We start from the raw sequence: 13,805 nt of genomic DNA on the forward strand, positions 1-13,805 counted from the left end.
AAATTCGCAGCGAATAGTCGGAAAAATTAAATCAGTTTCAATATTACCGCCTCCAGATTTTAAATTATGCGAATTTGCAAACTTTTAACAACTTTCTGTCAATTTTGCCGCCTTTGATTTTTTTTTGAAATCGACCAGTAACAACAATATTCGCAATTCGCATTTTGTAATTCTGGCGTATACGAATTTACCTTAAAGTAAAAAATATACCGAGGGTGCCATTTAAAAATCAAAAGTTTTAGTCATTTCCGGTGAAACAGAATGTGACCGAAAATAATTGAATACGTCCATCAATCCTGATTTATTTCATATACTAAAATAAAAATAAAAAAGTTAAACGGGTGATCATTTTTGTTTAAATAATAATTATACTAGCTTATTTGATTCAATACAGCTTTGGGAATATCGTCAGTGAAACGTGATAACCTGCTAACTCCATTTTTTACTTTAATAAGTATTTTTATACCATTAGAAAGACAAAAAAATACTCTATAAATAGGGAAAGCAAATTCATTTTTTCCAATTAAAGAAAATTTGCTATTTTAACTCAATAAAATCTGCTAACTCCCAATGATCGGAAATCGCCACCGAAATGCTGCTATTTCCGTAATTTCCGTTACGATCACGCTAAAGCAAACACACGGATTCTTATTCGTATGTTTCTTTAGTACAGTACGTCGAGGGTAGTACAGTACCAGGGTTGCACTAGGCCAAAGGGGCCCGGGTGGCAATGTAAGGAGGGGCCCGTGTTTTAGTAAATTTTTCCCTACTATATACAGGGTGAGTCTTAATAACTAAGTGCAAATATTAAAGTGCAAATATTTTTAGGGGTAGTATATTTCGACCCAAGAAACACGATTATGAGGTTTTTTGCGCGATTTTTTTTTGAAAATTTGGAATTTTTTAAAAAAAAAATGAATTTGTTTTTAGTTTAAAAACGTATTTTGTTTGTAATTTGGCAACATAGGTAGTAGATTAAATTTACAAGAAAGAAAATCCAATGATTCCCAAAATTATAGCAAAAAATTAGAAATTTTAAAAATGAAATAACTCGGTTGTTTTGGATTTATTTGAAAAAACGGTAAAGAGAAAATATTATGTTTCTTTTATCGAGATTTACCAGCCCTGAAAATATTTACACTTATTTAAGACTCACCCTGTATAGAAATCAGGGAACTACCCTAATGAAAGGTAAACCAATGCAATGCAAATGCCATAATGCAATGCAAAAGCAAATATTGTTAAGATTAATAATGAACTATAAAGGAATATATGGCTAGTCTGTCCCTGCGTCGATCCGTTCTGGAAATAGGGGGTATTCGGTAAAGGGTAAGGGGAAAAACAAAATTCTCTATATACGAGCAATTCGCCGGCGTGCTATAAATAGTTTAAATAACATTTTACTTACTTGTACAAGAATTTCCATAATACCTAATCAGTTTTATTTTTTCCACATACATGATAACATCATTTTATAAAAATTAAAAAAATAAGGAGAAAAGTAATAAAAATTTAATAAAATCACGCACTGTTTTCCAAGCTGGGTCTACTACCGTTGTATAAAAATTAGGATAAGCATGGAAGGATTCTACCATATCTTCTAAGAATTATAAGTTTAATTTTTAAATTATTTTCATATTCATTAAGTCCAAAATGCTGCTACTTCAGTTCTTTAAAAATGCATTAAAAATTTATTCGTGTTTGGACTTGTATGTTTTGCTTCTATAGATCGACGATATTATAAATATATGGTTATGAATATCATATTTTTTAAATTTAATTGATTATTTCTAAATCTGTTTGGGTAATATTCAATTCCATTTTTAAAATTTCAAACAATAAAAGTTGCTATCTCCAGAAGTATATTTTTATTTCTTATTTCTGCAAGACGAATATCTGCTATCTCCATATTGTGTCTGAAAAAAAGGATGTAACACGAAATATTGAGTTTTATTGTTTCCCAGCAAATAAAATTCTCATCTCTTTATCATATTAACACATGAAAATACTTCCTACATGTGTACATATTTTTTTGTACCGTTTTCTTGCTCTTCTGTAAAATTAGAAATAATGGACTTTAGCAGTTTATCACATTTCACCGACGATATTCGGTATTATAGCTTATTCCAATACTTAAGAAGTATAATGATATACAAACAAGAAAACGCGCCTGTTTAAATGGTTTTGCCTTATAATAGAATAAATTCAGGCTTTATTTAAAATGTATAAAAATGTCGAGTATATTTTGTATCATTTTTAATTGGTTTCTACAGAGATAGGGCGGACGATTCAAGTTAATAAGTTTATTATCATTTAAATTGCTTTTTATCCGAGTATCCCTTTGTTTAGGTTGTTTTTTATTTATTGTGGTCTTTTTCAAGCTTTTATTTATACATATTTAATATTTTTGTATAATGGACATTGTTTGTTTCAAAATGGAAATGATAAAACCGCGGTAAAATAAAAATTGTAATCAAAAGATTTGAGATAAAATCACAGTTGTTTGGAAATTATATTTATTTCTGTATTTCCAGAATATTCATTAATCCGAATTTGCTCCATTACAAATGTTTTTAAAGGTTTTAATTAATTTTCTTTTATTCTAGGGCAATTGCCAGTTATAAAATACATTCTCTGGAGGAAAGAAAGGCAAGACCTTAATGGAGCCGATTCCGGAAGAAATGTTAGAAGTATATTATAGGATTTAGAGTTATTACGGTGATGTATGTTGATGAGACCAACGTAACAGAGTCGGGATTTCATTGGAGATGACAGGCGATTAGATAGATCTATCTATTACATTAGGGCATTATCTAAAGACAAATTTATTTCTTTAAAACTTTGAAATATAGTAGCATTTAGGCGGTCTTTACTTTTAAACTGGATTTTCTACTGTTTTTTTCGATCAAACTCAATGGTCGTTATTAATAAAAAATCAGTTATATAAAAGTTATTTCTTTTATTTTCTTAATGGTTTTATACAGTGAGATTGTGAATCTTAAAAAGGGACTTCAAAATTAATCAAATTAATAATTTGTCCAGCATGCGATCGTTTTTAGGCATGAAAATGTGATAATTTTACAAATAATATGACCGATCTTCATCAAAGTCACTGGTGACGCCGTTTTATTCCATCATATTGTATTTATATAATGCATGTTACGAGTAATAAACCTATCTGTTAACAAATTGTTAACTGACTGGTCACGTTTGCTCAGCAGGTAAAAGACCATACCATAATGTGGTATATTGATGCTTCCAAAACCAAAGCAGGGACATAAATAGGAGTATTTGGGCCGAAAACCAAATACTCCAAACCAATGGGCATCTACTCCAGTATCTTTCAGGCAAAAATCTACGCTATCAAAAGATGCATACAATTTATCTTGGATATGAACTATCGTAAATCAGAAATAGTCATCTTATCTGATAGTCAAGCAGCATTAAAAGCGATCAACTCAGTGACCATCAATTCGAAGTTGGTCAAAGAATGTCTATAGAAGCTGAACAATTAGGCAAAGTTAAAAATCCTCCTACTCTGAGTGCCAGCTCACCAAGAGATGAATTGAAAGCTCACCATGCCATGGCAATGAAAAGGCAAATGATCTAGCTAGAAAAGGAGCGAACGCTCTACTAAACTAGAACCGAACTTATTATTAATATTCATTGATTAAACGTAAAATAAAACCTGTAAGATATTGAAAACAAATTATTTTTATTTATAACAGTGATTTTAGGGTATATTTTCAAGTTTTTATTTTGAATCTTCTTTCATAATATATTTTATTCATAAGATTTTCAGGCGATTAAGCTTTCTCCGCTTAGATACCACTTTTCGACATTTCTACAGTATGTTTCACCAATAATTCGAAAAGTTTTATCGTTAAGAGTTAGAGCAAAACGCCGACTTCAGTTAAAGTATAAATTGAGCACAAGAGGCACTTTCAGATTTTTCCGTGCTGGCGTGGAAGAGTTTCGAGAATGTATGTCTGAGAAGAATAAAGCGAGTTAAACACATGATGGAAGGCTGAATTTCCAACCGTTTTACAGTTTTCCATCTGCTAATTGAAATGTTTACTCCTTTAATTCTCGTTGAAACAAGACGCTTAAATTGGATTGTTTTCTGTTATTTGTGTTTTAGTTTTATCCGTATTCCGTTGTCGAATAAACGCTGAATAATATTAAGAATTCCAGCATGTTTTAAAATACTAGATTTTTATATTTTCATACCGTGAAATACCTATGTCACTATATTTTGGAAAAAAATGGGTATGCACTATGTGTTTCAATTGAAGGATTTGAAGGATATGTAAAAAAGTGTAGTTTGAAATGTTGAAAAAGTAATAATTTAAAAAAATATTTTTTTACGCTTAAAGAATAGTTTTTTACAAGTAAAATTAGTTTTTTTTGCTTGTAACAGATAGTTTTTTATGCGCAAAAAATAGTTTTTTATGTTTAACAAATAGTTTTATAAGCGTAAAGTAAAAAATAATTTCAAATTATTATTGATTTTTTTTAAATCAATTGATCTATTTATCAAAGATTTTATTAAATCAGTAAATAATTTGAGTATTTATTGGAAAAACTAGAAATGGTCTGATTTGTACAAAAATTGGTATACACCCTATTTTGAGGTCCTAGATTACGAATCTGAACTTTTTTCTGCCTGTCTCTTGCTGTTTTTCAGAAAAACGAAAAATTATTTCAACATGAACTTTCTCTTAATTTCCCATATTTTTAAGGTTTTCTAGCACATATTTTGTTTCTGAAGGTATTCAATAAACAATCAGGTTTTTGTTAATTTCTGTTACTTTTTTAGCCAATTCTATGCACAATAGAGGAAAATTTACTAAAATAAATTTATAATCAATCTGAAAATGTTCAGTTATGTGTTTCTGATATTTAAAGCAACGTTGCCAATGCTAAACCTAAATTTAACTCGTTTTTTTCGCTCCCTCTGGGATTACGTAAGGCGGTTGCCAGAGGAACGGCTCCTACCCATGACAGAGCCCATAACTGCTGTTTTACCAACGAGATCTGACTATTTATAACCACAAAGTTGCACGAAAGACTGTTAATTGCATTGGTTTCAACTTCTTGATGCGGAGGGGGTTAATCTTTTTTGTTATATTATATCAAAAAAAGAATAACCCCCTCCGCAAAGAAGTTGAAACCAATGCAATCAAAATTTTTTTGTGCAACTTTGTTGTTATATAATAATTAACTATTGTCAGATCTCGTAATAGGCAATGTTGCAAATTTTCAAATTTCTAGATTAGATTTAGAATATATTTGTCTATCTTATAGCATAAGAGAGAAAAAGAAGGATATTATATGAAATGTTAAACTTCCATCTGGTCTCAATTTTCTTTGGTATTTTGTTAAGAAAAGTGTTTTTCAGTAAAATTTTGGACATTTTTCTATCCTCAATCAAGTGTGTTTTTTAGTATAATATAATGAAGATATAGTGAAATTATTACTTTATAGGGCTGAAATAAAGAAAAATTCAATGTTGAAATTATTTTCCGTTTTTTTTGGAAAACGGTAAGAGACCGCCAGGAAAAAAGAGATTCGAAATTCAGATTCGTAATCTACGACCTCAAAATAGGGTGTAGGTATACCAATTTTAGTGAAAATCGGAAGATTACCAGTTTTTCCAATAATTACCATAATTTGATTCGCTTTCACAAAATTTGTATTGAAATATCAATATTTTTGATGTAACACGTGGACTGCTCACAAATACACGTCGCATTACTCTGCATATTGTCACCCTGTATAGGACTAGTAAGTAATTAAAACAAGTTGAACAATAGAATAGCCCTTATTATCGTTTTGCCCTAAACAAACAAACAAAAATATTACCTTCTCCTGGCGACAGTTTATAATATCGAGATTCTAGATTAAACTCCACACCGTCTGGCGTCAAACATATAAAACTACCCCCGCAGAGACGTTTTATTTCATTTCATCTTCATAAAAATTTAACGCTCTCTCTGTCGCCATTTTCCATTCTTTTTTCCCTCACTCCGAGGAAAACACACTTCGGAACAGCAAGAGGAAAAGTAATTTTATTAAGTCAACGTGGCTCTTCTACTGTTTTTCCTTTTAATTGCCGACACTTTGTCCGGAAGGAGCTTTTCTCCAGCAGGCTCTATTACAGAAATTTCATTATAATATGTAATTTGGAATAATCAAAAAACAACTGCATTAATGAAGAACTGAAGTCAATTCAATGGAGCAGTACTTGGGGCATTTTAGTTTTAACTACACAGAATTAATCTGAACAATATTGAAGACTTATTCTTGTTATCGCGATATCACGAGCTATTCAATAAAGTTAAGAGTGCACTATCGTTGATTGAAGAAATAAGAAGATGCGCAACCTTATGGGCGATTTCGTGGCACAAAATATGTCCGAGATGTAGTTGGCGTTTCCGTTATATGTCTGAGATTTAGTTTAGCTCTGCGCCGCTGCGCGCTGATTCGTCGTTTACAGCGGTTACTAAGAATACTCCCCCGTAGTTCTGCTTTCAGATGACAGAGAGGGTGCTTGTCAGAGGCAGTGTTGCCAGAACTTCAGATTAATCCGTAGATTTTTCCATTTTTGGTACAGTACGTTAATATTACGGATTTTCTATCATTAAACAATTTAATATAATATTATATAATTAAACAAAGAACGGCGCCAGAGTTGGCTTGGAAATGAAGATGGCTGTTATTTCATATTATGTAAAATAATATAGTAAATGTCAATAGTTGTCATTTCCTAGCCAACTGCACGACTTTTTTAGATCATACGGAATATTCAGTACCTATAAAAGAATTTTTATTTTTGTTGTTTAACACGAATACATTTTCAATACAAAAACGCGCATTTTTTAACCAAAGATATTTTTGTCAAACGTATTACAGATATTACATATTTTTATATGGCAACACTGTCGCTTTCAGTTCCACACCGTCTACGATATGCCTTGGCTAGCAGAATTAGGAAAAATGAGTGTTCTTTGCATTGATCATAGAACGAGTAGAGGCTCCACCGTACAGCACTTGAGACGTAAGGGGAAATAAAATCAGTCTTGTCACGTAGTCGCCCATTAGGTTGCATATCTTCGCAATTCTTTGAAGCAACGGCAGTATCTTACCTAAAAGGCAACGGATAAGCTGAGATCCGGTTGATTGCTGGTTAGGTTAGGTCGGCGCGTCTCAAAATGTAAGCATATTCTAAATTAAATACCTCGATTATTTTCAATTCACTTTAAAAATAGTTAATAGCACATATGTTTCATTCATCCTTATCTACCACCCCCTAAGATACACCCTAGCACTTATTCAAGAGGCTTCCCGTACATAAATAGAAACTTTTAGTACCAAATGCTATAAAGATTCGAAAGATTCTAGTCCAATAAGAGTGAGGTTTAGACGATATATTAAGTATAGATAGATAGAGGAAACTTTGAACCAATTAAAGTTTTCTTTGCGTCATCGAAAGCAATCGGGAAATCCATTTACCGGAAAACTCGGCTGAAGAGGTTTCATTTAAGTGGTTCCCTTTCTTCTAAAATTTTGCCGAGCTTTTTATTTTGAAGCTTTAAACAGCGGATAGTATGTAATTTTGTAACGTTGCTCGATTACAATTAGGATTTATTTTTTGTATTAAAGACTTTGTGTTTATTTTACGCATATAAAACTATCTGTTACACGTAAAAAATATTTGTTACGCATAAATTACTTTTTCAACATTTCAAACTACACTTTTTCAACATGTCCTTCAAATCCTTCATTTTAATAGCTGTTAGTACGAAGTTCCACTTCAAATATGCGCAAATAGTACACACACAGTTTTTTCAAAGGTGCTCATAAAGAAACTATAGTTTTATATGTACATTCCTGCGGATGTATAAAGCAGGTACCTCTGCTGTATATTTTCTGTTTGATATTAGATTTTACTTACCTATACTAGTGTCGTAGGCATGCAGGTACTCGCTAGTCATGAATTGAGATACCAGAGAGGATTTTCCGACGGCTGGGCCCCCAAGCATCAGCACCCTGAAGGGTGTGGGGCCTGGGGCCGAGGTACTGCTTTCCCTAGACGAAGCCAAACTGCAGGAGGCGCTCGTGCGGGCCGATCCTGCCGCTGAAGTTGGTCCCGGAAGTTGTTCCGTACTGAAACAATGAAATTAATTCAATTTTACAAGAAAATATCCCCCCAGTACATTTTAACCAATCAAAATAGTTGATTTCGCGAGGTGTACCATGGCAACTCATAAACTTATCGGAAATTTTTCCCTCTAGTAACCAACAGCGAATTCTAATGGAAATTTTCTGACATTTATAGGCCAGAATAAATTTCCATATGTCCAGTTCATTATAACTTTTTGTTATAATTTCTATATTCAAATATGTTTAAAAAAAACGCCTTTATTTTTTTACTTACATAATTAAGGTGTTTTATACAGGGTGAGTCTTAAATAAGTGTAAATATTTTCAGGACTGGTAGATCTCGATAAAAGAAATACATTTTCTCTTTACCGTTTTTCAAATAAGTCCAAAATAACCCAGTTATTTTACTTTGAAAATTTCCAAAAAAAATATTCTTTGCTTAAATTTTGAGAACCATTATAGATCTTTTTTTAACCAAACCAAACCACCTATGTTACCATATTATCTAGAAATTATGTTTTTTAACTAAAAACTAAAAAAAAATCAAAAAATCGTCGAAGTTTACTACCGCTAAAAATATTTGCACTTATGTAAGATTCACCTTGTATATTCTTGCGCCACCTCCTTTCTTCTTAAAGGCGAAAAAACTGGACTTGGAATTGAAATTAAATACCTAAGTCTGATAACATAGTACAATTATTATAATCGAAAAACAAAGATCGCTTTCATTTTATATGTAAAATTATATTGGGAGTGTCATCGATCGTCATTTCCAAGCCAACTGGATGCCGCCGCCTTTTTTGTAGAACTCATCTCTGATTCGCTGGACAGACTATAGTTTCAATTTTTAATAATTTAGATGCAAATATTCCTGAACAACTCTATACAAGTAGTGTTTCATCAAATGATAACCGCTTCTATTAGTTGTGCCAGATATGACATAGCATGATGATAGCCATTGCGCCCGACAATTTTTCACATAAATTACAAATAACATGACATTTTAAAACATTAATTTTAAAAGTATACTAAAAAATTGAGAAACCTTTTTATACAAAACTGGCAGCTTTCAAACGTAAGTTAAGCTTCATTCAGAACCTCGCAATAAGTGGAATTAATAAGTGGTTTCATTTAGCGTAGAAGTTTGTTCCTCTAATTTCAATGTCAGCATTGAGAATGTCAAAATTAGTTGTAGCTATTTTCAATTAGTAGAAAAAGTTAATAAACATTTAAATTTTCTACTAATTATATTTCAAAATTTGCGAGGAATGTCTTTTTGACCTTTGATTATCATCTGTCCAGAGAATTTTTGGTTAGAAATCAATAGTTGATTACTTTAAAAGGTAAATATTATGCTTTCTCTATGGATACAACTGACTACCACAAGCTGCTGCTAGGATATAATATTAATTTTAATTGTGTTTTTTAGATAATATTGTGAATGATCGTAAACTAAAAAGTATAAAGTGTAATTGAAACCACTAATTTATTCCACTAATCGCGAGGTTCTAAATGAAGCTTTAATGTTTTACTTAGTTACAATGACAACTGAATTATCAAGTTAACCAAACTTTCCAGGTGCTGCTGTTTGTCAAAGAAAAAAATATTCATATTCAGAAATGAAAAAATATAATTTTAAAATGATTTTAAACACAATTTGGTGGAACATTTTCTCACCTTAAAAATATTCATTAATTTGAAAAATATTCCGGAAATAATTTAACCTCTTCTGGTATTACCAGTGAAAATTTGTATTTATCCTCAAAATTTTGTAAATAAATAAACCAGAAAAGATTGCGGTTTCCGGGAGTCGGCCGTTAGGAAAACAAATCAAATAACGAGCAAAACATAAACGTGCAGAAGTGGACTCGAGAGGATAAAGTTGACACTATCTGTCTCAAGATAAACTTCTTACCAAAGCAGATGGTTCTGGAGACAAGCGATCGGAAAGCTCTCCCTCCAATTATTGTTTTCGTGATCGAACTTGATCAAGAAACTTTTCTGAAGGACGATGTTGTACATCGTGGCGCACGAATGGTGGCGAGTTTCATACTAAATACCCTAGAGGGCTCCGTGTGTCTGTCTTTCTCTTCAAACGTATGCAATTAATAGACCAGAAGAGAACTGGAGTTATTTTCGTAACCGAAGGGTCGATATTTTGTTCCATTTGGTTGAACAGGGCTCTTTTGATCGTTTTCAGCCATAGAGGAGGTCGAATTGCGACCTATACGAGGTTTAAATATAGTTTGTTTCGGTTGAGTTGGTTCAATTCAAATGGGTTGCAGCACTGCACTAATCGAGGCTGGAAAACTCTGTATTTTAGCTGGCCTTATATTTCAGTTTTAATAAAAAATAAATACATAAATTTGAATAGCTGAATAGGATGGTAGAATAAAAAAAAATAACAAACATTACTAAACTATTTTAAAAACTTTCATATATACTACTGAAATGAAGATAATATATCTAAGCTAAATATAATCTATTACATTTTGTAGTAAAATGAGTAACTTATTCTGAAAAATAAGGTTCAAACCCTAGATAAAACATTTTCCATAAAAGCCTACTTGTTCAGTTTGAACTTTTGATGCAATATATTTTATTACTGTTATAGTATAACAACTCAGGGTAATGAAAGGCAATGAAAAAGCAAATGATCTAGCTAGAAAAGGAGCAAACACTCCACTAACTGGACTAGAACCCTTCTGTTTTCCAAGCGGGAACCAACAACCAACTCAAAGCGGCACTGAAGAATCTGGAAGACTCCATCCGTAACCTGGAATGGGTATCCTCCAACGGTCTAAGACACTCGAAAAAGTTCCTCAGAACTTACGACCGTGAAAAATCAAAGTAAAAATAATCTTCGGATTGTCACGGGTTTTCTAACAGGACACTGTCTTCTCAACGAACACCTCAGTAGGCTGAAGCTGAGAAACAACGGCGAATGCAGATTCTGTGGGGAAAATGGGGAAACACTAGAACACCTTATCACTGAGTGCGCCGTGACGACGACCGTTCATGCCATGAACTTTGGTACGGCTGATATCGAGGATGGAGAGTCGGCCTCCGTAGAGCCGTCTCAGATACTGGCTTTTATTAAAGCCCTGAGAGTGTATAATGAGTAATAACTTTAAATAAAATAAAGGATCGTTGTGTTAAATATATTTTTTGTGACTAATCTCGGATGCGATCGACAGAAACAATATTAGGCAAATTTGAGGAGAATAGGTTATGTAAATCAAGCGTTAAATTTGTAAATAGCCCTACTTATTTTATTTAATGAAATGAAAGGAGTCGTACTCTGCCTGGAATTCGCAAGTAAAAGAGCACGGCAGAGAAAACCTTGATCACTATTCCAAAGAATTCAACTATGCTGTTCTGAACTTTAATAAAGTAATACTAAAATATACATAAGACATACAGTTCTCATACCAAGGTTTGTAGTTCAATAGATTCAAAATATTTCACATTTATTACATTCAAAACTGAAGAGATTTTTGTTAGTTTACCAGGTCCCGAACCACAGATACTAAGACCCAGCGCCCACGGTGCAACTATTTTGAGACAAAGGTTGCAAACTAGTTTACCCTACAACTAGTTTCCAACTTAAAGGGAACTACTACACGCACATAGATGCAACTCATCGTGAACCAGTTTCAATTCAAATTCAAGTTGGTGTAGTATTATATTTAAATAGGTTACTATGTCAGTTCGATATTTAGTTCTTAATCAGCCATTTTGATATAGATATAAAATAACCCTGTGGAAATAACAACTCTTAAAATGCAACGCAGCGGGAAATGGTCGAAAAACAACATATCTGTGACTGATTGAAAACTAGTCCAATATGAATCGTGTGCGGTTTCACGTTACACTACACTACAGAGGTTGCAAAACCGTTGCAAGTTCAACTAATTTGCAACTTTTTTTCTTGCAACAATTTTTGCTTGCTAAGATATGTTAGTACGCTCAACAAGGCCCTTTTTGTCACACTGAACCAAAAACATCGGTACGAATGGATAGTAGACGGTTGTATTTAGACTACTTTTAAACTCAAGATATTCAACCATAATCGATTCCATTAAATACATACACATGATATACCTATAATATAATTCTCAGATGAAATAAATAAGGAAATGCTTTAGAACAGAATATTACAACAGGAAGATAAGCAGTGTGCTTTAGTTAACTCCAATGAAATAATGAATAAAAACATTTACTTTATCTTTTAATAACATTCTTTGTCACAATGACCAAACTTACAAATTAACGATCAGTACGTCTCGAATTGTATACTAAAAACTATTACCCAACACCTATCATCTCTGATCATCGTCTAATTTCCCTCTCCCTAGTTTGCGAATAATAATTTAAAAATCAATAATTATTTATGTACAGAGCGTCTTAAAACTGAATGTATTGCATTTAAATAAATATGTTTATTTTTTAAATAGACTTGTCATCTCAAACCTAGGCAGTCTTCTTCGCAGTCGCAATAAAATTATATTTTGGTAATACATGTACCTATGTACATTTTACCCAAGTGAAACACATCCTAGATTTGTGCCTAGAAACGTTCTATCTTTTTCAATAGACGTCTAGAGATTGACTTCGCTAAAATTATTATCGATTGTCGTTCCCTAGCCATCATTGACGCCGTTTTTTTTCGATCATACGAATTTACATGTGAATTGAGATAACAGACAATAAGTGCCTCAGTATTATATTCTAAATAGGTATCCCATCATTTTATATTTATCTTAGTACTTCTATAAAACTCTGTTTTTTATTGGTTTGATATAATTTTTTTTCGGTCTACTTTTTGATATTTATCAACTGTATCCCTTTTCGAAAGGAAATAAAATAAACCGGATCAACAAGAAGCTTTTAGTCCGCGTAATGTGGTTAGGGTTTTTTCACAATAAAAACGGGAGATAAAACCGAAATCGAATACATAACCTGTCGTAAACATTCGTTTATTGATCAGCAGATGTAAAAACCACTGACTGTGATCCAATAGCATTTTATTTTATTTTATTTGTCCTTCTGGAAATTTGTGTGGTCAGTTAAAAAAAAGCATATTGCAAAATCGTTTAAACAGAGTTTTAGTCATTACCTTCTACAAAATATACGTTGTCGAAGGTTTTTTTGACAATCTTAATTTAATTTTTTTTATTCTCTAATTTCGGACCTAAAAAAGTATTTTAAACAAAAGCTTATGGCTGACTTAGACGGCCCGTGTACTTGGCAAACATTTGTCATAGGCTAGGTGCATTTCAGTTGATTTTATAAAAAATCCGACCTCAGCCCTGTATATGGCAGAAAGTTCGCTATGTATTTCATGCCGGAAGACTCCATCCTTAACCTGGAATGGGAGTCCTCCAACGGTCTAAGACACTCGAAAAAGCTCCTCAGAACTTACGACCGAAAAAAATAAAAGATTTTCCTTCGTTTAAGTAAGAACAATCTTCGGATTGTCACGGAGTTTCTAACAGGACACTGTCTCTTCAACGAATACCTCAGTAGGCTGAAACTGAAGAACAACGACGAATGCAGGTTCTGTGAGGAAAATGAGGAAACACCAGAACACCTTATCAATGAGTGCGCCGAGACGACGACCGTTTGTGCCATGAACT

The 13,805-nt window shown here is 32.5% G+C and overlaps 1 protein-coding gene across 1 annotated transcript in view; it reads right to left on the reverse strand.

Moving 5' to 3' along the window:
- The window catches only part of LOC115885102, a 304,133-nt gene that overhangs the window by 54,235 nt on the left and 236,093 nt on the right, over positions 1-13,805 (reverse strand). Inside the window, exon 11 of the mRNA XM_030903889.1 lies at positions 7,958-8,169. Coding sequence (XP_030759749.1) covers positions 7,958-8,169 — 212 coding nt within the window. The remainder of the gene's footprint in view (positions 1-7,957; positions 8,170-13,805) is intronic.

The sequence above is a fragment of the Sitophilus oryzae genome, unplaced genomic scaffold (genome assembly GCF_002938485.1).
Source record: "Sitophilus oryzae breed Bouriz unplaced genomic scaffold, Soryzae_2.0 scaffold_374_pilon_pilon, whole genome shotgun sequence".
NCBI lineage: Eukaryota > Metazoa > Arthropoda > Insecta > Coleoptera > Curculionidae > Sitophilus > Sitophilus oryzae.